Genomic DNA, 24,723 nt, shown 5'->3' with positions numbered 1-24,723 from the left:
GTCCGACATACAGCAACCTATGGTTCCTTCAGCCACCATGTGGCGTCTAGCTGTGGACCAGCAGGAACTAAATAAGCTGGATGAGGACAAGGAGCCACCAGCTGCAGGATGAGGACCCCTGTCCCCGCCAGGTGGAGCCAATGCTCCCAAATTGGATGCAGTGGAAGCACCAGGAGGGTCAAACTGACAGGGGGGGAGGGGGCGAATGTATCAACAGGTGGCTCTGAGGGCCCACTGTAAGAGGCATAGCAGAGGAAGGCACCATTGACAGAGAAGGTGTAGCTATAGTGTAAGACTTCACTGAAACTTCCTGCACGTCTCGCAGCAGTCCATACTGCAATAGGTGGTTATTCAGGCTTTTGACAGCTGTCCAAATTAATATGACTGGACAATGTAATTCTGAAGGCCCTCACAAACAACCTGTTACGGAATTTTTGATTCTGTGGTGGATGACAGTGTGGCCCCTTCATGTGTCAGTGTTAATACATAAGAACCCACATACACCTTCGAAATATGAAATACATAATGAACAATCTGCAGTCATTTTCCTCAATAAAAAACTAAGGTAGGAGGAGCTCTTCAAAATACAGAGGAAAAAGGGATTGGATTGATGGTGTTAATGGGACCAAATTGGTTGTCATCAAACTCTTGATACTGCGAACGAGCCAAAGAGTTTCCTCTAGAAGGAAAGGGTAATTAGCTGATTTAGTACTTAACAAATTCATCCAGGTTGATGAAACAGGTAGGAGGAATAGTGAAACAGCCATAGAAGAAATAATAAAATACTGTGACGTGAGGGAGGCAAAAGCTACTGCAAGCACTCTGAGGCTTGCCATGTAACAGGTGCCACCCTGTCCCCCTTTTTCCCCCAGATAACTGGAAAATGTTGTCAAGATGATCAAATCAACAAAATGGCCAGAAAAAGTACAAAGATACTCATAAGTTAAAAAATAGTAACACAAGCTTAAAAACTGAACATCAGTGACCAGGTAGGGTTGATCACCCCTCTGATACTGTACAACAACCAGTAAGACAACATCGACAATGGCTCAGAAGTATACGTTACATCCCCAGTGCCTTGCTGGACAACATACCTCAGCAAAGAGGTGTCAACTGCGATCTACATTGCAGGCACAGCCATTCAGCAAGGCAGACATTGACAGTCTCCTCCACAGTGTACAGCACATGGGGAAGCCTTTGATTGGTATCAGAGGAGGATGTGTCAATTGTCGGATGACATCATCCTGCTCTGCGAACCAATAAGAAAGCAGCTCAATGTCAGCCAATCACACCAAGTATGTGTATCCCTCTGCGTGCGATCACAATCGGCCCTGACAGGCCTCTGCAGCAGTCTTCAGTGAGCCTGCAGCTGGAGTTCAGTGAGTGTCACCATCGAAAATCTTTGGACACCTACCCTGAAGGTGGCTTATAACTTTCTTTGTATTTCTTTGTTACAACATTCAGTTGGTTGTGACACTACACTGGCACAGCTATACTGAAGTGATGAGCTACATGTTAGTTAGCCATGTCACAAAAGTACACAAACCGCACTGTAGGATAGAATGTAAGATGTTTTGGTAGTTTCAAGGATTGCCGGACAGCAAGGAAACTGAGATACTAACGACATATTTGCTATCAACAGGACACTGCAACTGCAACAAGGTGAGACAACTTCTCTAAAGATGAGTCAATGGAGCAATGTGGCACAAGCAACAAAAAAGTGACAATTTAACTTCTAGGCAAAATGATCTAAAGGAAGACTGCCACATGGCTGTTGTCCTTCTAATAACATAAAACTTACCGGCAGTGGCTTGCTCTACATTGCCAGGAGTTAGTTATACAGAGTCACCTCCTGCTCACAGGTTACAGTACCACTATTTCCAGGGAGTACCCCTTCAGTGACCACCTTGACGAAGTGTTATTGAACTTCAGTCACTATCAGAATTCACAACAATATGAATAGCTGCTAATCTTGCATGCCAGAGATAAGATAATGATTAATCAACATCAAAGGATGTAAATAGTGGTACTGATTTACAGCCAGCATGCTGGTTAAGGAATCATTACAAAGTACAAAACTCACATTACTGAGTAAATATATGGAATAGAGCTTAATTTCACTGTGGAAACACTGCACTCAATTTGCACTCATTCACAGCAAGAAGCACTGTTTGCTGCCACTAATCTCTGTGCACGGACTTGAGCAATTGAGCAACCAGTACAAATTATTTTTTAAAAGGACTACTAAGTGAGCATCAAAAGTCACTATCTTTGCAGAGCTGAGGTGTATCACATCCTTTGGATCAAGTTATGCTACAACCCAAACACAAAAAGAAAAAAAAATCAGAGCTTGCATTGTTCTATGCAGTATTGCAGCAGTAATCTGGGTAATAATATTGAATTTCTCATTTCACACATCTTTCAAGGAAATCAACTAAACATGCACAAAAAGCTTTTTGTACATGACATGTGATTGAAAGCTTTTTAATCTGCTGTAAGGACTCCAGTACAATATATGTATCTGCAGAAACAAACAAGCCATTCTCTATTAGTACTTACATTTTGTTCAGTGTGTGGTAGTCAGGAATAGAAATATGTTGGACTGTCCCTTAGAATGGGAAACAGCTCAGGAACAATGTATTCGTAATTACTATATGATTAATTTGAGTTTCATGTTGGAGGATTAATTTCTTTCTACAGAATGTAAGCAAATCATCATCAGTGCACAATAATAGATCTTTTGGGGAATCCTGTGAGGCAATCAGAGTTAAATGGGTAGACCAATCCCATTAACTTATTTCAAAGAAACTGAAGAGGTGCATCCACCAGTGTTTCTCCCCCCCCCCCCCCCCTTTCATCATCATCATCATCATCATCATCCTCCTCCTCCTCCTCCTCCTCCTCCTCCAGCACTGGTGGACAATGAAACAGAAATGTATCACATTTTGAGAAAGATGTTGGAGTGGCAGAAAATCTCACGTAACAAAGCTGTCCCAGTTGCTTACAGCCCTCCTCCTTACCCCCTCCCATCATGTTTTGTCCATCATAATGGAGCATTTACAAGCTAATGCAGGATAGTGACTACATTGTGTTCCTGGTTCTGTAATCTGTACTGAGTATAAGTGACATATACAAACTTTAATTAATGGAAAATCTCATATAAAGATGTGAAACAATTACTAACAAAGAGATAGAGGGGCTGGCCAGGACTTACCTCAGCTCAGTACAGCCGATAGAAACACAAAAAACAACCGAAAATTTAAGTTCCTAGCTTCCGGAATAAATGTTTCTTCATCAGGGAGGAGAGAGGGGAAAGAAAGGGAAGAAGGGCAAGTGGATTTAGTTACTCACAACCCAGGTTATGAAGCAACAGGGAAAGGAAAACAGGGAAGGTAGCAAGGATGGAGGCATGGTTGTCAGAGGGAAGCCAAAGATATTCTACTGTAGGTACTGTGCCAGCTTCAAACCAAAGAGGATGCATACAGAAGTAAAGAGGTGTATAATATAAAGATGTAGGATGAAAAGATGCATGAATGGCTAAAGAGGAAAGGGAAAGAGGAGAAGACTGAAAAGTAAATGGGAGTGAGGTTGTTTAACGTAGGTTCAGTCCAGGGGGATGGCAGGATGAAAGGATGTGCTGGAGTGCAAGTTCCCATCTCCGCAGGTCAGAGGGACTGGTGTTGGGTGGGAGAAGCCAAATGGCACATACGGTGTAGCAGGTTCCTAGGTCCCTAGAATTATGCTGGAGGGCATGCTCCGCTACTGGGTATTGGACATCTCCTAGGCGGACAGTTCGTCTGTGTCCGTTCATGCGCTCAGCCAGTTTAGTTGTTGTCATACCAATGTAAAAGGCTGTGCAGTGCAGGCATGTCAGCTGATAAATGACAAGCGTAGTTTCACACGTGGCCCTGCCTTGAATTGTGTATGTTTTACCAGTAGCGGGGCTTGAGTAGGTGGTTGTGGGGGGATGCATGGGGCAGGTTTTGCTGCGGGGTCAGTTACAGGGGTAGGAGCCACTGGGTAGAGAAGGTAGTCTGGGAATATTGTAGGGTTTAACAAGGATGTTACAGAGGTTAGGGGGACGACGAAAGGCAACTCTGGGTAGTGAGGGGAGAATTTTGTCAAGGGATGATCTTATTTCAGGGGTTGACTTGAGAAAGTCATATCCCTGGGGAGTAATTTATTGATGTATTCAAGGCCAGGATAATATTGGGTGACAAGGGGGATGCTTCTGTGTGGTCTGAGGGTAGGAATATTGTTGTTGGACGGGGAGGAATGTATTGCTCGGGAGATCTGTTTGTGGACAAGGTCTGCAGGATAGTTGCGTATGCATCCTCTTTGGCTTGAAGCTGGCACAGTACCTACAGTAGAATATCTTTGGCTTCCCTCTGACAACCATGCCTCCATCCTTGCTACCTTCCCTGTTTTCCTTTCCCTGTTGCTTCATAACCTGGGTTGTGACTAACTAAATCCACTTTCCCTTCTTCCCTTTCTTTCCCCTCTCTCCTCTCTGATGAAGGAACATTTATTCCAAAAGCTAGGAACTTAAATTTTCGGTTGTTTCTTGTGTTTCTATCGGCTGTACTGAGCTGAGGTAAGTACTGGCCAGCCCCTCTATCTCTTTGTTAATATACAAACTTTACTCCAATGTTGCATACACTTCGGAAAAATAGAGAAAAACTGACCAACATATGCCACAGCAGTTTTGTAAGCAAATTCTACAGTTGTTACTTGTTAACAGCCGAGCAGGTGCCAAAAATTGACTAGAATAATTATGTAGGATACACTCACCTGTCAGTCTTGATATGTTCCAAAGGGGAAACATATTTCTGCAACTTGCGTGGTGTGTGTAGCTTTGACTGAGAACTACAAACATCACTACTCTTACGTTTCACCCCAGTTGTCACTTCTTCCAATTCACTTTCGATGTAACATTTCTGAGTTTTTTTATCTGCACTATTTTCCATTGGTCTACTCTCAACACTTGCTTCAGTCCGTCCACTTTGATCTGCATTTCTGACTGGAGACCGCATGTCAATACCATTTACATCCTCTGAATCAGAACCTTTCACTTTTCCTGTCTTTAAGTCAGGAGAGTCAGACTGACTTTCATCAAAACTGATCTCACACATATCACTAGCTTCAACACCAGACAATGGCATTTCGGTAACTGAGGTTTCATCACCTGATTTTGCGCATTTGGAATTTAGCCTCTTAGCTTGGACAGACAGCTGCTTCACTTTCTCTACTAATAACTGGCTACATCCGGATGGAACCCTGTAAATATCAAATAGGATTATTTCAGGATTCATTTGTTGTACTTTCTGTATCTACACCAAGTAACTAAAAGAGATTTAAATGAATATGTACAGTAGCACCAAAACATTAACCAATACTTGGCACAATGGGCTGTCACAGGTTAACAAGAAGCGAGAGTGAACTTCCAACACTATCAGTAAATTTAATTTTTAAATAAAAAAAATTCTAACAGACTGCTTTGAACAGAAATACTTAGTACCATTAAAACGAAGAGCAGATGTAAACTTACAAAAATGTGAATGACATGCTTCATTCTTTATACACTTACTTGTAAGATCCTCCAACAGTTTTCTGCCCAAAACGGTGACATTCACGCACAAGAGAGTTATAATTATTAAATCTTTTATTTATACGCTGCCTAGCTTCTTTTGCATGGTTCCGCATTTCACTTAAAATTTTCTTCTGTCTCAACAGCCTTTCTTCTGCCATCTGCAGTTTAGCCCTTAGTTGCTCTATCTCATCTTCACAATCACTTTCCACTGTTTTCTCTTTTTCTATCTGCTGCAGCAAGTTTGATAGTTCACTCATATCGTCCAGTACTGCACACCTTTGACAAATCAGGAATTTAATTACAAGTATTGTTTTAAAACAATAAAAAGTACATTGTAATATAATTTTTTACTTGAAGTAAAAAAGAGTTAACAGTACTGAAACTTATAAGCGATGTCTATTAACCAGCATCAAACTATGTACAACTGGAGCAGGATTGACAGAGAGAAATCAAATATGATTCACTAATTCTCCAGCTATCAGAATTTCCAGGAGGGAATTAGAAAAAAGGGAAGGCAGCACAGCACAAAAAATGAAGCATGGTATACTTGTAACTGAGTGAATGAAACCACACTCTAAATCAGAATAGAAAGAACATGTAAACTTATAACCAACATATTTGGCAGAAACGTATCTTACAGACCAATTTTCAACAGCCACCATAGCTCTTTTCTGCTTTAGACATATTACGTGTGTGTGTGTGTGTGTGTGTGTGTGTGTGTGTGTGTGTGTGTGTGTGTTTTTGTCTTCCATTGATCGTGACCAGGCCAAATATCTCACTAAATAAGTGTCAAACGAAAAAACTAGACAGAACGAAACTTGTCTAGCTTCAAGAGGGAAACCAGATGGCACTATGGTTGGCCCACTAGATGGCGCTGACATAGGTCAAACTGCGTTTTTTTTTAAATAGGAACCCCCATTTTTTTTAATTACGTATTATGTAGTACATAAAGAAATATGAATGTTTTAGTTGGACCACTTTTTTGCTTTGTGAGACACGGCGCTGTAATAGTCACAAACATATGACTCACAATTTTAGACGAACATTTGGTAACAGGGAGGTTTTTTAAATTAAAAGACAGAACATTGGTACGTTTGAACATTTTATTTTGGTTATTCCAATGTGATACATGTCCCTTTGTGAACTTATCATTTCTGAGAACGCATTCTGTTAGGTGTGTGATTACCTGTAAATATCACACTAATGCAATAAATGCTCAAAATGATGTCTGTCAACCTCAATGCATTTGGCAATACGTGTAACAACATTCCTCTCAACAGCGAGTTCGCCTTCCGTAAAGTTTGCACATGCATTGACAATGCGCTGACGCATGTTGACAGGCGTTGTCGGTGGATCATGATAGCAAATATCCAACTTTCTCCACAAAAAGAAATCTGGGGACATCAGATCCGGTGAACATGCGGGCCATGGTATGGTGCTGCGACGACCAATCCACATGTTATGAAATATGCTGTTCCATACCGCTCATCCGCACGCGAGCTATCTGCCGCACATCCATCATGTTGGAAGTACATCGCCATTCTGTCATGCAGTGACACATGATGTAAAATCGGTAGAACATTACGTAGGAAATCAGCATACATCGCACCATTTAGATTGCCATCGATAAACTGGGGGCCAATTATCCTTCCTCCCATAACGCCGCACCATAGATTAACCCGCCAAGGTCGCTGATGTTCCACTTTTCAATCATCATGGGTTTTCCATTTTCCAATACTGCATATTATGCCGGTTTACATTATCGCTGTTGGTGAATGACGCTTTGTCACTAAATAGAATGCATGCAAAAAATCTGTCATTGTCCCGTAATTTCTCTTGTGCCCAGTGGCAGAACTGTACACAATGTTCAAAGTCGTCGCCATGCAATTCCTGGTGCATAGAAATATGGTACGGGTGCAATCAATGTTGACATAGCATTCTCAACACCGACGTTTTTGAGATTCCCGATTCTCGTGCAATTTGTCTGCTACTGATGTGCGGATTAGCCGCGACAGCAGCTAAAACACCTACTTGGGCATTATTTGTTGCAGGTCATGGTAGACGTTTCACATAGGGCTGATAACTTCCTCTTTCATTAAATAACTTAACTATCCGGCAAACAGTACGGATATTTGGATGACGTCGTCCAGGATATCAAGCAGCATACATAGCACACAACTGTTGGGCATTTTGATCACAATAGCCATATATCAACACAATATCGACCTACTCCGCAATTGGTAAATGCATCACAAAGCAAATACTGTCCGCACTGGCGGAATGTTACGTGGTACCACGTACTTATACGCTTGTGACTGTTATATCACCATCTGTCACAAAGCAAAAAAGTGGTCCAACTAAAACATTCATATTTCTGTATGTACTACATGAATATGTAGACCTATGGCAGCGCCATTTAGCTGACCAACCATAGCGCCATCTGGTTTCTCTCTCTCTCTCACACACACACACACACACACACACTCTCTCTCTCTCTCTCTCTCTCTCTCTCTCTCTCTCTCTTCTTGCTTCATCCGAGTTCTCTGCAAGATTTAAGTGGCAACTATGAAATGTAACCTTGAATCACACAGTAAAGAAACTAGTAAACACTTAAAATTACCGGAAAATTGTTTACAAATATGATGGCCAATAAATTTTGGAAAGTGAAGCCACAAGATCAGGAACTGAATATCTGAAGAACCAACATTAACATTTTACATAAATACTTTATATCTCCACATTGAAAATCAGTCCATTACTAAAATAACTTCAAAGTATGTCTTCCACATGAAAAGTGATGCTATCTGAACAGTTTTGGAGTAGTTTTGAAAATCTGCCTGTTTATGCTTTCTAGGCTGCTGATTATGATTTTCAAATTTTTCATCTTTGATATTAAAACATTCTTTTGAAAAGATCAGACACTTTCTATGTCAACTTGCTAGGATATCTTGAGTTTTTCGATACAATGCCTTACCAAATGTCACCACACAAATTCTGACAAAATTCTTCAGTCTTTTCCATTGCACACAACAAGCTGTGACGATTATTTCACATGGAACAACTTTGATGACTTCTTCCAATAGTGCCAATCACCCTGGAAATTCTGCCGGGTCTTTGATTTTATTATGAAGCCACAAAAATTCAGGCATGGAAGGAAGACCTTCTGAAGACAGGTAAATATTACAAAGATCTATAGGGGGGCAATTACAATTTTTGGGATGATACATTCACCTCCATTTTTTGAAGCATTGTGCACACCACAAAACTGAATGTAAGCTCTAAATTGCCATAAAGAAACTGGAAAGCATTGCCCACAAACTTTCAGAGACACACTGTGATGGTTGGTGTCAAAACAAAGCTTTAGTTTAAGTTAACAGAACTTCAATATGAAGTAACTTCCCTGAGGCATATTTTATACAATGAGGAAACTTCCTGCAATGGCGAAAGAAGTGAATTTAGCCTCTCCTCCTTAATACTGTGTTTTCTTCCATGTTATTGAACTGATGTTTCTGCTTCGGCGCAGCAGCCACAGCAGAAGTAGCAATGAAGGCAGAAGCATCAGGAACAAGCTATATGTATCCTTGCAGAAAATTGTCTGGTGGCAGGTACGATGTTTTAGTGAAGTCTGGAACCATATGCTTTTGAAGATTTCTCCTAACACCAACAACTCAATGTAAATCTGTAACCATCTTTTCAAGCAGGAACTGGCAAATTATTTGGATATGATGCTATTAGTATTTCACTTTCACACCTTATAGGAAGCTGCACTTTCACAGCTTCTTTTTTGCCAGACCAAATGTCACCTTCAATATTGTCCATCAGTTTCTCCAGAGAAAACTGACAATTCTGAGAATTTGTACGAGAAGGAAAAAAATATTTGCACTGATGGCTGAATTTCACTCCTGGAACAACCAGAAGTCGCAATGGTTGAGCAGAATGCTATTCCATGCCCACCTGCTGAAACTGGGAGAAGTAGATTGAGATCATCACTGGCCTTCTTAACTGATATTGGTATGTTTTCCTGCACTTTTTTCCTAACTCTGTACATAAAATTGTGTTTAGCTTTGTGAAGTCTGCTTTAATCATTCAGGAGCTGTGGTTGTGTCACTGACCCACACTAAAAGCAACTAGTTTTTATTCAAATCACCACCACCACCACCACCACCACCACCACCACCACCACCACCACCACATATGAATTCTCTGCCTGGTCTTGTCAAATCCTCTTTGTGAGAGTGACAGTAAACTTCTCACTGATACACTGTTTGATATTTTCACGAACTGTTAGTTAGATCTGACATCATAAGAAACAAAAAAAGTAATAAAATATAAAGTTCTTAAAATTAAAAAAATGCTTTTACATTATTTATTTATAATTGTCTAGATTGCCTACGTTATAAAACATTAAAATGCAATGACTAATTTCAGTTGACAAAGCAACCATCTTCAAATCTGAGAACAAGCAAAGAACAGGACATTCCATTAAGTTAAATTTTACAAACTAAACCTCAAACTCACAACAGTTTGAAAATGCAGAATGAATATAAGTAATGTTGTACCACATCTAGTATAAAAAAGTGTTTCTCAGCCTTTGACAAGTTACTCACTGTTAACAATGTGGTACATACATTTTCTAATTGTCTGGAATCTCATTAAGAAATTAAGTTTCTTTAATGCAGCTAGTTGCTTATTATTTTGTTGTATATGATTACAGTCACTGAAGATGTATAAAATACTAATCTCATTAAGCATGGTATATTTCATTTTGTATACAGGAGGAATGGTGAATATTCAGGGGTAGGACACAAATGATCCTTTGAAGAAAAATTCTAATAAACTTGAGCCCTAAAATGCATACCTTTAGAGCTATGAGTGCGACAACTTCAATATTGTGAAACAAATCTCATATTGCAAGCTCTTTGCTTTCCATATTTCTGGAGGCAGTAGTACCTACCAAAACAAGAAAACTGTCCAGCAAATATGGATACTACAATGCACACTTCAAGAGCTACGAGCACTTGTTCAGTGGAAGGTGGTGTTTCACAATAGCAAAGATGACCAAGTGCTTCTAGCTCTAGAGCATGCATTTTACAGCTAATGAATACTCTGTGTTTTTGCTTCTGATGAATGTTCTTGTCATATCCCTGAATTCTGACCAATCCTCCTGGGACACCCTGTATTATTGTTTTTGTATCATTGTCGTTTTTATCTTTGTAATAATTTTCACTATGTAACACTTGTTTTGCTTCTGTTGTTCCTATAGACTTTGAAATACTTCTTCCCCTTGCTGGTTTCTTCAGGTTTATTTTGGAAGTGTTACTCATACAGACACAGTACGTTCCGCCCATCATCTCTCTGATGTAATATAAATTTATACATAGTCTACAGTTGTCTGACTAGCACTTCTGTCTCTTCAGTAGCTCCCAACAATATACATGGTGGGTTTTCAATATCCTATATGCTGACATTTCACAAGTGGTACTTTTCTTTATTCATAACTTTCAAAACTATTTTAAGTTCAAGATTAGTTCGCCAAATTTAATTAGACTGCTACCCACTGTAATGATGATATGTTGAGTTGCAGACAGGCACAACAACAAGACTGCTACAAACCTGAGTTTTCTGCCAAAGCCTTCTTCACAAAGGAACACACACACGCGCCGACACACACACACACGCCGACACACACACACACACACACACACGCCGACACACACACACACACACACACACGCCGACACACACACACACACACACACACACACACACACACGCCGACACACACACACACACACACACACACACACACACGCCGACACACACACACACACACGCCGACACACACACACACACACGCCGACACACACACACACACACACACACACACACACGCCGACACACACACACACACACACACACACACACACACGCCGACACACACACACACACACGCCGACACACACACACACACACGCCGACACACACACACACACACACACACACGCCGACACACACACACACACACACACACACGCCGACACACACACACACACACACACACGCCGACACACACACACACACACACACACGCCGACACACACACACACACACACACACGCCGACACACACACACACACACACACACGCCGACACACACACACACACACACACACGCCGACACACACACACACACACACACACGCCGACACACACACACACACACACGCCGACACACACACACACACACACGCCGACACACACACACACACACGCCGACACACACACACACACACACACACACACACACACACACACACACACACACACCCAGTGTGATATTCCAATCTGGTATTTCCATTGTTTGACTGAGCCAATTTTATGTTCTTTCCTTGTTATTAGATCAGAAGATGGTTGCTTAGTCAACTGAAACGAGACATTGAATGTTTTATAATGTACACACTCAAAACAGTTTAAAAATCGAAAAGTTTTTAATTTTAACGAATTATTATTTATGTGATGACTTCCCTCCCCACTATTCCTTTCCAAACTACTTTTATAAAATGTGTATAAGCCTTTTTGGTTCACTTCTATCCATGTGCTTCCACTCTCCAATAAGTAAAACTCTCCAAACTCGTCAGTTTTTCCCTGCGGCATCCACAGAAGGAAAGCACAGGAGGGAGGTGGAGGAGCAAGAGGATGAGGAAAAGGACTAACAATTCCTTGTGGAAACAGTTGCAGCTAGTGGGGGACAATAGCACAAGAAAGATGATGGCATCAAAACAGCCACACTTTGAGATCTTGTGAAAATCTTTCAATAGAAAAGCTGAAGACGAAAGGAAGGGAAAGTAAGCAAGGAAGAATGCAAATAATAAAAGTAAATAAGACAGATAGCAAAAAGTGCTTACCAGCTCTCTATTTCTATGTATGTCTACTCCAAAACAATGTGCCATCACAGAAAATCATTTAGACTCAGAATTACAAGATAATTTACTCCACTCCTGCTTTATTTGGTACCAAATGATGTTATCTCAAAAATGCTTCTTTTTCAATCTATGAGCACAAAACCTGGAGGAAAGCGGCTTATTCCACATCTATCTTTCGTTTAAATTATTCAGGAAAATTTAAGATCATAAAGTTGAAATTCATAATCAACAAACATCTTCCCCAAAAAATTATATTTCACAGCTTCTTCAAAACTGTATCAAAAGCCTTTTCAGATCCTAATGCAATTCTACGTCTGGTAGTTATATGAAATGACTGATACCCTCAGCACATCAATGGAAACAGTGATGGAAGCAAGCTAATTTGCAGAGCTTAGGTCCCGTCTCCCTGGTCACAGGTTAGCTTGTTTGAGTGTTTATCATACAATATGCTGCCCTGATACAAATACCACATACAGCAAAAATCATTGAGGATGGGAGTTATTGGTTACTTGTGTCAGTCTGTCATAGCAATTAAATAATAAAGGAACTTACATTTCTTTCGAAGCCTTCTTCCCTCAAATTAAAGTGATGTGCATTGACTACTGTGCCACCTCAGATTGTAGACTTCTGAAATAGTCTTCATAATTCTTAAGAGCCCAGCAGCAAAGAGCTACAGAATTACTCCAAACACCCACAAAATTTATGATTTTTGGGAAATTTTCTGGATACCTTGGTGTATGGTCTCCAGTGGACAGTAAAAAGAGTTATAACTCAATTATGATACAGTCAGGCTGTCACCTCAACTACCTTTTTTCTGTGAAAATACCTTCACAACAGTAAAAATGCCTGTAGTAGAAGTTTCAAATTCTGTCAATCATTTTTATGTGGTGTGGAATGAGTCTTATACATTCAAAACTGCTAATTTGTAAACCTGGCTACAGGCTTTATCATCTACCTTTTTTAGTTCTGTTGTGAGCTGTTAATTCCTACCAATCACCTTTTACACATCACAAAATCAGAAATTCTTCTACGGAATAGAAGGAATTATCACAGAGAAACTTTTTCAGTTTGTTTTCAAATTTAATTTTGCTGTCTATCAGATGGTTTATATCACCAGCTAAGCGACCAAAAATTTTGGTGGCAGTATTGTGCATCCCATTTTGTGTCAAAGACAACCTTAACGTGGAGTAAAGAACGTAATTATTTTTTCCACATGTTGTAATTATGTACATCATGGTTCCTTTTGAGCAGCAGTTGACTGAGGGAAGAAATATACAGTGAAGCAGTAGTCAAAAGACACAAGACACCTGCATGATGATTGTAGGTCAGAACCACACTTTCTTGCAACATGTTTTTGAGCAATGAAGATTTTAAAGATGAGTTGGCCAAAACAATTGTTCCTTAAGACACTACAGAGTGAAAAAAGAGAACGTGTGAACTTGCTAATTTGTGTCACCCAAGATTTGTAATGTTTCAAAATGCAATGGTGGGTGACATTGTTTTTCAAGTTCCAAAATGTGTTTTTCTATTTAAATTCTCATCAAGGTGGACGCCTAAATTTTTTTTTGCACCCTAGTTGTCATTTTTCCTCCATGTGCTACAAAAACAATTTTTTGTAGTAACTTTAAATTTTAAGAACGGAATATATTATGATTTTTGAAAATTTTTTTTTTTTTTTAAATCTAAAGTGAAACCATTACAGAAAACTATTCAATAATACTTTCAGAAACATTGTTTACCACTTCTTCTATTGCTGTTATGAACATGGTGAAAATTATTAACTATATAAAAAAACATAATTCAGTCACAAACTATAGTGTGCACACACTTTATTCAACATGTAAACGTCATTACAGGTATTTAGATTTGGGTTATGACATGTCCAACATGCCTGCCGTCATTGGCGATGAAGTGGCGCAGACGAATAGCAAAATTCTGCATGGCCCGCTGATGTGTCTAAACATAAATGCTGTCGATGACCTCCTGAATGGTTGTTTTCAGCTCTGCAATGGTTTTGGGGTTATTGCTGTACACCTTGTCTTTCCTATAGCCCCACAAAAAGTAGTTCCATGTGTTCAGACCTGGAGAATATGGCAGCAAATCAAGGAGCATGAAAGTGGCCTCTGGGTACCCCAGAGCCAAAATACGGTCTCCTGAGTGCTCCTCCAGGACATCACACACATTCCCGCTTTGCTGGTGTCGAGCTTCGCCTTGCATGAACCATGTCCTATTGAAATCACGGTCACTTTGAATAATGGAGATGAAATCATCTACCAAAACCTTCACTGTGCCATTAAGGAATATCACATTGATAATTCCGTGACTAAACATTGCACATGACAGTCACTTGCAGCGGATGAAGATACTTCTTGATCACGAAATGTGGATTCTCAGATCGCCAATTTTGCTTGTTGACAAACCCATCCAAGTGGAAGTGGGCTTCATCACTAGACAAAACCATGCAGGCACATACTAATTCCCATCATATCACACGACCAACCAGCGCACTTTGAACACCCTAATACAATTGGTATAAAGTTGTGATAATTTTATTTCACACAGCTCAATAATTGTCACCAGTATGTATGTATATCATGCATGTACGTGTTTATTTATTGATTACAATACCAGTGTCACCAGTAAAATGAACCAATTCCGAGTTTTGTGTTACTGATGAAAGGTCATTTACATACAGGAGAAACAATAGTGGACAAAGACTGAGCCTTGTGAAATCCTGTACGTGATTTCTCCCAGTCAAAGAATTTCCCCTTCTTAATTGGTCAGATCATTAAATTTAGATGATATGACATCCATTGGTTAGCTACACCATTAATTCCATAAAACCTCAGTACAGCCAGGAGGATATTGATTTAAACAGTCAATAGCAGTAGATAGACACAGAAAATACCAGCTTGTGCTGTTTTGTTATTTAGCACTTTCAAATTTGTTGAGCGAGTGTGGAAATGGCATTCTTAGTTCAGAAACTCTTCTGAAATGGAAACTGTGATTTATGAAGGATATTATTGTTGCTAAGGTGGGGTACTATTCTAGAATACATCACCTCATAAATTTTGGTGTCGGCAGTGAAACAGGTCAGTAGTTATTGACATCTCTCCTAGTGCGGTTTAACAATGCGATATTTCAATCTCTCTGGAAAAATGGCCAGAATTAGTGATGGCTTATATATTTAAGAAAAGGCAGCACTTATTATTGGGGCTGTTGGAAACACAGTTGGGGCTGTTGGAAACTCTGTCAAATCCAAATGAGCTTTTATTTTAGACAGAACATATAATTTTCTTAATTTTAGAAGAAGTCGGTGAGACAGGCATATGATCGAATTTTATGAAAGTTGCTTCTTCAACATACCCCGGGTTTTTCCTCTTTAACTGTTTGTCCCTATATTTCCTACTACAGTTAAAAAATGTTATTAAACATGTTTGCTGCCTGTGAATCACCACTTGTAGCCCTCCCATTTAAATTAATAGTGATGTTTCCAGTTCTGTGTCTTTTTGTCCTCTCTTTCTTTTCTATAGTTCATGTACCCGTAAGTTTTTAGTCATAATTACTGATCTCTGACAATGTGCATGTTTCTTGATTTTTCAATAACTTTCCTTAGTACTTCTACATACTTTTTGTAGGGTGCTACGACTGTAGGACATTTACTCATTCTTGCCAATATATACAATTCTCTTTTCCTTTCACAAGAAACTAATCCCTCTAGTGATCCATGTTTTTTTTTTATGTGGCTGTTTAATGGCATTTCTGATAAGTGTATTTGCAAAACTATTCTCAAATGATATGAATTTATAATGTTATAGATTAAATTTTATATTGCCATTTGGTTTATCACAAATCTTATCCCAATTCATCTTTGCACACTATTCTTAAATACGTTCATCCTGAAATCAATTATTTTAGCCCATTTCCACTGAATAGTATCTATACTGCAAGGCACTTGTCATTTATCCTAACTGTGCATCATTGTCAGAGAAGACACTAGTTAGTAGGTATACAGTTATTTTCTTGTTATGAGCTTCATCAAAGAAAACACTATCAGTTAAGGTTCTACTGTCTTCATCCACAAATATTGGAAAGTTTATTAATACGCAATCACCAAATGTGCAACACAAAGGGCTGAACAATACAATAATACTGCCTGTCAACAAACTTGGAAGAGAAACTCAGTACTAAATGCAAGATTGAAGACGGCTGGTTAAGTGGAAATCATCAACAGCAAGTGCTGTGACTTAATGGAACAAGTTCATTTCCGAACAAAAAGTTGTCAACATTCATAGTGTTTTACACATATTTTCCATGTAACATAGATAAAAAGATAAATGACAGTAAGAAATCAAACCAAATGTAATTACCCTATGATGAGTCATGTATCATTTATAAAAATTAAAGTGCAATTCAAAACTATCCTGGTGATACAAATCAATGTCATTCAAAATGACATAAATTTGGCCAAAATGTAGCAACATTCTTCAGGGAACAATATAACTACATACACCTAATTCTGACCAGGCACAACTCAACTGGCAATATGTGTGTATTTGCTAGATTTAATTTATCTCAGGTAGTAATGGAAATGGTAAATACCAGGTGTACTGGTATTAAATGAGTGTTTTTTGTGAAAATGAAACACTAATTTTGAACTGAAAAGTAAAAACATTTTATTCAAAGTACCAACCATTGCTTTCTATACATTTGACCATCTTTCTGGCAGTTTGTGGGCAAAACTGCCAATAGAAATGTTCGTCTTTTGAAGCAAACCAATCAGACACCCAATTTTCGACTTCTTCGGGAATCGAAGTGTTCCTCAGCCAATGTGTGTCCCATTGATGAAAACAAATGGTAGTTGGAGCGCGCCAAGTCTGGTGAATACAGCGGGTGGGGTAGCAGCTCCCAGCCATGTGTTTTGATTGTATTCTGAACCAGTTTTGCTTTGTGTGCAGGTCCATTGTCGTGTAAAAAAATTATTTTGCCATGTCTTCTGGCCCATTCTAGTCTTTTTTCGATCAATGCATAGTTGAAATTGATCATTTGTCGTCTGTAGCGGTTGGTATTCACAGTTTCACCGGCTTTAGGTCATGATACGCCACACCTTTCTGATCCCACCGAACACAGAGCATTGTCTTCTTGCTGAATCGATCTGGTTTTGCAGTCGATGTTGATGGCTGTCCCGGATAAAACAATGATTTTTCCCATTTAGGATTCTTAAAATAAATCCATTTTTGATCGCCACTAACAATTCAATTCAAAATTGATTTGCTTTCATGTCTTTGAAGCAAAATTTAACAAAATGGCTCTGAGCACTATGGGACTTAACATCTGTGGTCATCAGTCCCCTAAAACTTAGAACTACTTAACCCTAACTAACCTAAGGACATCACACACATCCATGCCCGAGGCAGGATTCAAACCTGCGACCGTAGCAGCCGCACGGTTCCGGACTGAGTGCCTAGAACCGCTAGACCACCGCGGCCGGCGCAAAATTTAACAAATGGTTTTTCGGTTTGCCATCTGTCTTTCATGCAATTCATGTGGCACCCGTTTTCCACACTTTTGGATCTTTCCCATAGCTTTCAAACGGTCAAATTGATTGTTGTGCAACATTAAGCATTGCTGCCATTTGCTTCTGACTGAAAGTATCATCTTCATCCAATATTGCTTGCAATTCGGCGTCTTTTAAGTCTCTTGGTGGTCTTCCACGTTCTTCATTTCTTACATCAAAATCATTATTTCTGAACCATTGAAACCATCTTTTGCATGTTGCTTCTGATAGATCATGATCACCATATGCCTTGACAAGCATTCAATGCAACTCTGCAGCATTTTTTTTCAAATGAAAACATATGATGATGTTTGTTCCATGACTTGATGTATACTAGATATCTTTGGCAGATGTCATACCAAACAAAAAATGTTCCAAAATATTTGTTCAAAATTAACACATGATGATGAGGCAATGAATAATCAACATGTTGAAGAGATTATTCCAGCAGTCATTGAGGGAACAGGGTGCAACCAACTGCAGATTGTGGCACACTTTGGAACAAATTATGCTAGTTGTCTGGGCTCTGAGGTCATTCTTGGGTCATTATGGCAACTGGCAGAGAAGGTTGAGAAGACCAGCCTTGCGTATGGAGCTTTAACAAAGCTCACAATTTGCAGCATTTTCCACAGAACTGATTGTGGCCCTTTGGTTCTGAGTCCGGTGGAAGGACTGGACCAGAGACTTCGAAGGTTCTGTGACAAGCTAGGCTGTGACTTCTTGGGTTTGCGCAATAGGGTTGACAACTGTAGGGCCCCACTAAATAGGTTGGGTGTGCACTACACATCAGAGGCTGCTACTCAGGTAGCTGACTACGTGTAGGGTGCACACAAAGGTATTTTAGATTAGGCGACTCTCCATCCAATCCAGATAACGACAACTGAAGGAAACTCAGAAGTACCTGTGTACAATCAAAAGAAATTCCTCCCACAGGTGAAAGTATTAAAATCCTAATGGTAAGTGCAAAAGCATTCGCAACAAGGTGCACGAGTTTGAAGCACTCATGAAAAGCAGTGAAGCTCTCATAATACTAGGTACAGAAAGCTGACAAACCTGAAATTGATAGCAGTGAGATTTTTGGTGAAAATTTAAGTGTATATTGAAAGGACAGGCACATGAGAAATGGACGTGGTGCATTTGTCACAATGGATAAGAAACTCAAATCCACCAAGACAGAAACTGAAGCTGGATGTGGAACTCTTTGGCAAGACTCAGTATCAGGGGTGGGCATAAAATGATAAACAATTCTATCATCCACCAGACTCATCTGTTGTAACTGAAAACTCACTCGTATGTAAGTTCCCCAATCATATTGTAATAAAAAGTGGAGACTTTTGAACATCCAACAATTAACTGGAAAAATCAGCTTTGTTAGTGGTGGGCGTGATAAGCCATCCTGTGAAACTTTACTAAATGCCTTCTGTGAAAACTACCAAGAACAGGTAGTTAGAAAACTCACTTATTATGGAATATACTGGATCTAATGGCAACAAACAGGTATGATATCTCTGAGGATGTGTACATCAAATCAGATATCAATGACCATTACGTGTTTGTGGTAACAATGATTACCAAAGTACAAAGGACAATGAAAACAAGCAGAAAGTTATACATGTTCAGTAAATTAGAGGAAAAAATCAGTGGTGTCATATCTCAATGAGGAACTTGGCACTTTGAGCATAGGGCAGAAGCATGTAGAGGAACTCTGGCTCAAGTTTAAAAGAACTGTTGACAATGCATTTTATAGACATGTACCCCGTAGATCAGTTCATAATGGAAGGGTACCTCCATGGTATACAGTCACTTTAAAGAAACATCTACAGAAACTGAGATTACGGCATAACAGGTGTAAAACAAAATGTAGGATTATGGATAAGGAGATGCTGAATGGAACACGTTTGGCTGTCAAGAAAGCAATGCATGATGCCTTCAATACTACCACAACAAAATAGTATTAAATGACATTACACAAAATCCAAAGAAATTCTAGTCATTTGTGAAGGCTGTTAACAGCACCAAAGTAGCCCCTAGTGAATGAGACAGGAACTGAAATTGAGGATAAACCAAAAGCCATTTTCAAATTTTTCTTTATAACAGAAAACCTATGAGAATGGCCCTCAAAACCCAGGAGAACTGCCCCAATTTAATCCTCGTACTGCTGAAGAGATGAATGAAATAAGTGTGTGTGTCAGTGGTGTTGGGAAATAGCTGAAATCGTTAAAATTGAACAAAACTCCAGGCCCCCATGGAACCCGTCAGATTCTATACTAATTTGTGTCCCAGTTAGTCACTCTTCTAACTATAGTTCATCACAGATCCCTCAAACAAAAAAACTGCACCAAGTTCTTGAAAAAAGTCCCAGGTTGCACCCACCTACAAGAACGGTAGTAGAAGTGATACACAACACTACTATCCAACATCCTTGGCATCAATTTATTGTAGAATCTTACACTGAAGAGCCAATGAAACTGATACACCTCCCTAATATCATGTAGGGCCCCCACAAGCATGCAGAAGTGCCGCAACATGGCAGAGCATGGACTCAACTAATGTCTGAAGTAGTGCTGGAGGGTATTGATGCCATGAATATTACACGGCTGTCCATAAATCCCTAAGAGTATGATGAGGGGGAGATTTCTTCTGAAAATGACTGCAAGGCATACCACTTATGCTTCATAACATTCTGGGGAGTTTGGTGGCCAGTGAAAGTGTTGAACTCAGAAGAGTGTTCCTGGATCCACTCTGTAGCAATTCTGGACCTGTGGGGTGTTGCATTGTCCTGCTGGAATTGGCCAAGTCTGTCAGAATGCACAATGGACATGGAGAGACAGGTGATCAGACACGAAGCTTATGTATGCATCATCTATCAAGAGTCGTATCTAGACGTATCAGGGGTCTCATATCACTCCAACTGCACACACACCACACCATTACAGAGCCTCCACCAGCTTGAACAGTCCCCTACTGATATACAGGGTCCATGGATTCATGAGGCTGTCTCCATGCCCATACACATCTATCTGCTTGATAGAAGTTTAAACAAGACTCGTCCGACTGTGAAACATGTTTCCAGTCATCAACAGTCCAATGTTGGCACTGATGGGTCCAGTTGAGGAGTAAAGCAGTGTCGTGCAGTCATCAATGGTACACAAGTGGGCCTTCAGCTCTGAAAGCCCATGATTCACACGATGACACTTGTTGATAGCCCAGCATTAAAATCTCCAGTAATTTGCAGAAGTGATGTACTTTTGTCAGACTTAACGATTCTCTTCAATCATTGTTGGTCCCATGCTTCTAGGATCTATTTCCGGCCGCAGCAATGTTGGAGATTTGTACTGGATTCCTGATAAGTGGTGCTCTTGTGAAATGGTCATATGGGAAATCCCCACTTCATCGCTACCTCAGAGATACTGTGTCTCATCACTTGTGCGCTGCCGACTATAACACCACATTCAAACTCCCTTAAATCTTGATAACCCACCACTGTAACAGCAGTAACCAATCTAACAACTGCACCCGACATTCATTGTCTTATACAGGTGTTGCTGACCACAGTGCCGTACTCTGCCTGTTTACATGTCTCTGTATTTGAATATAGATGCCTATACCAGTTTCTTTGGCGCTTAATCGTAGAACATATTCTCATTTCAAACATAATGAGGTATCTTGAACAGAGTGACCTCCTCAATGCCAACCAACATGGGTTCCGAAAACATCAATCATGTGAATCCGAACTCACGCTTTTCTCACATGACATACTAAAAGCCGTGTATCAAGGCACCCAGGTAGATGAAGTGTTTATGGAGTACAGAAAAGCATTTGATTCAATACCTCAAGTACGATCATACGGGGTATCGAGAGAAACCTGTGACTGGATTGAGGATTTTTTGGTAGGAAAGACACAGTATGTTATCTCGGATGGAGGGTCACTGTTAGACGAAGTAACTTCTGATGTGTCCCAGAGAAGTGTGTTGGGACCCTCGTTGTTCATGTTGTATATTAATGACCTTGCAGACAATATTAACAGTAAAATCGGGCTTTTTGCAGATGATGCAGTTATCTATAGTGAACTACTATCTGAGAGAAGCTGCATAACTATTCAGTCACATCTGGTACGATTTCAAACTGGTGCAGAGATTTGCAAATTGCTCTTAATGCTCAGAAATGTAAAATTGTGCACTTCTCAAAATGAAACAATGTAGCACCATATGACTATAATGTCATCGAGTTTACTGTTGGATTCGGCCGACTCAAAAAATACCTGGGTGTGACACTTGCACGGATATGAAATGGAATGATCACATAGGTTCACTTTTGTCTAAAGCACGTGGTAGACATTGGTTTATTGGTAGAATACTTGGGAAGTGCAATCAGTCTACAAAAGAGATTGCTTACAAATCACTCTTGCAATCCATCCTAGAATATTGCCCAAGAGTGTGGGAACTGTACCAGAGAAGACAAACAGGGGATATTTAACGGATACAGAGAAGGGCAGCACAAATAGTCACAAGTTTGTATGATCCTTGAGACAGTGTCAGAGAGGTATTGAAAGAACTGCACTGGAAGACTCTTGAAGACAGGCATAAACCATCCCAAGAATGCCTATTGAAGTTTCAACAACAAGCTTTAAATGATTACTCTAGGGGTATACTACAACCCCCCTATGTATTGCTCACATAGGAATCGTCACTTAAGATTTGAATTAAAACGATCATTCTTCCCACGCTCCACACATGAATGGAACAAGAAGAAACCCTAATAACTGATACAACGAAATGTGCATTCTGCCATGCACCTCATGGTGGTTTGCAGACTATTGATGTTAACATGTGAGCATTTAAATTTATGGTATACCTGAACAACAGGTGCAGGCAATAAAAGTGCATAAATTACAATGAAGGCTGGAAGTTTTGAAAGTACTACATATAACACAAATTAAACTGACCATTTTTTTGTTTCAACTTCAATACATTTAGCCTTCTCTTTTTAAAATCTTTAATCTTCTATATTAAAATACCTTCAAGTTGTGAAATGTTTCAGTAGTAAGATTTCTCTCTTTTTAAGGATTTTTTTTTACAATACTGTCAAAGTAACCAGATATATGAAATAACTAAATGCAAGTGATGCTCTAACAGTTTTGAACACTTCTTAAAATTTTACCGATCATTTAGACAATGAAGCAATTTCAGGTTGCAGATGAAATTGTGGCATACACTTACTAAAGGAAATTACACCTGTAACATTTCTTTTTTTTTTAAGCAAATTCTTTGCTCACCTTTCCTTAAGAAGATTATTCTCCAGCTGCATCAGCTGAACATTGCTTCCCTTGTCGGGTTCTGTATTGGAATTTGATCCTTTTCCACACGACTGGTCCGAAGTACTTGAGGTTTCTGCAACACTTTTGTGTTTAACACACTCAGAATTCAAGAGACTGCCTGCATTAAATTTTCTCTGCTCCACAGAAATTTTATGCATAGGGCTAGAAACTTGTGTAGCTATGTTACCCATTTGTTTTTTGCTTTCTACCGTGCTTTTCCTTTTTCTATAATCTTGTAACTTTGCACGAACAGCGGCTTCCAACTGTCTTGCTTCAAGTACAGTTCTGTTAAGTGCACTTTTATCATCCTTACGCATTGGTTGATTTGCTTGAGAGGAAGTGCTCTCTAGCACATCCTTTGGCACTTTCTGCATCATTGGTTGTTGCTTAGCTGGAACTGCTGATGTGGATGCTGAGACACTGAAGATCTCAGGAGAAGATTTATCAGTCCCTTTCTGCACACCACTTAAAGTTTTAGCAGCACTACTTAAAAGTTCTTTGTTTCCACCATTGTGAGAATTTTTGCTTTCTATTAAATTCTTAGACGACTTCAGGAGATTACCTGCAGAAGGTAATTCAACATTCTTATTTTTCAATGTAAATGAGCTATGTTGCATATCTAGAATTTTAGAGTTGATGGAAAAGGTGTGCTCCATTTTTATGCTTTTAGGGCTATAGTTCATTGGAGGCTTTACAACTGGGGAAATGCTATTACTCCTGAGATCTGACTGCTCTATTACAGGAAGACTAGTACCTGTTCTCAAATTAGCATTTTGTGCATTTACTTTTATTCCTGAAGCTTCTACAATTCTAGTGCCACTGTCACTAATTTTTACATTTAATGAAAAATTTTTAAATTTATCAGCAATATTACGGTTAGGTGAACCTATTCTAGTGATTTCATTTGACGCAGTTCCTGCAACAGCCTTGATATTAGTTACACTTTGGCTTGTCTTCATTAATGTAGTATTCACCTGCTTTGAGACTGTACCTATTGTGCCGTGACCTTGGGTTACCACAGTTGGAAAAACCTTTGACATCATTAAACTTTTGATTCCAGGAGTAACATTCTTTCGTATTAATTTGTGAGTTGATTTCTTCACAGTCATAGTTTCCCCTTTTACTTCAGTACTGGAAAGCTGGAGTGAAGGCTTTGCAATAGTATTTTGGAGTTGCCTTTGCTTCAAAGCTAACTGCTCCTTCAAACGTCTATATTCTTCTTGTCGTGATGATGGAAGAAATTTAACAGCCTGTGAATAAAAAACACAACAAAAAAGATTTAGTGTAATTTCAAGGAAAATAAATACTTTTTATCAAAGCCATTTTAAATTTTACT

At 39.5% G+C, this 24,723-nt stretch overlaps 1 protein-coding gene across 3 annotated transcripts in view; it reads right to left on the bottom strand.

Moving 5' to 3' along the window:
- LOC126354247 (uncharacterized) overlaps positions 1 to 24,723 on the bottom strand; it is an 84,221-nt gene that overhangs the window by 35,509 nt on the left and 23,989 nt on the right. For all 3 annotated transcript variants that reach the window (XM_050003753.1, XM_050003754.1, XM_050003755.1), the window contains exons 3-5: positions 23,346 to 24,637; positions 5,588 to 5,866; positions 4,792 to 5,277 (exon numbers count right to left, since the gene is read on the bottom strand). In XM_050003753.1, the coding sequence (XP_049859710.1) occupies positions 4,792 to 5,277; positions 5,588 to 5,866; positions 23,346 to 24,637 (2,057 nt within the window). The remainder of the gene's footprint in view (positions 1 to 4,791; positions 5,278 to 5,587; positions 5,867 to 23,345; positions 24,638 to 24,723) is intronic.

The sequence above is a fragment of the Schistocerca gregaria genome, chromosome 3, assembly GCF_023897955.1.
Source record: "Schistocerca gregaria isolate iqSchGreg1 chromosome 3, iqSchGreg1.2, whole genome shotgun sequence".
Taxonomy (NCBI): domain Eukaryota; kingdom Metazoa; phylum Arthropoda; class Insecta; order Orthoptera; family Acrididae; genus Schistocerca; species Schistocerca gregaria.
Note: the sequence above shows the minus strand (reverse complement) of the source record. Positions and strands in the feature narration are given on the sequence as shown.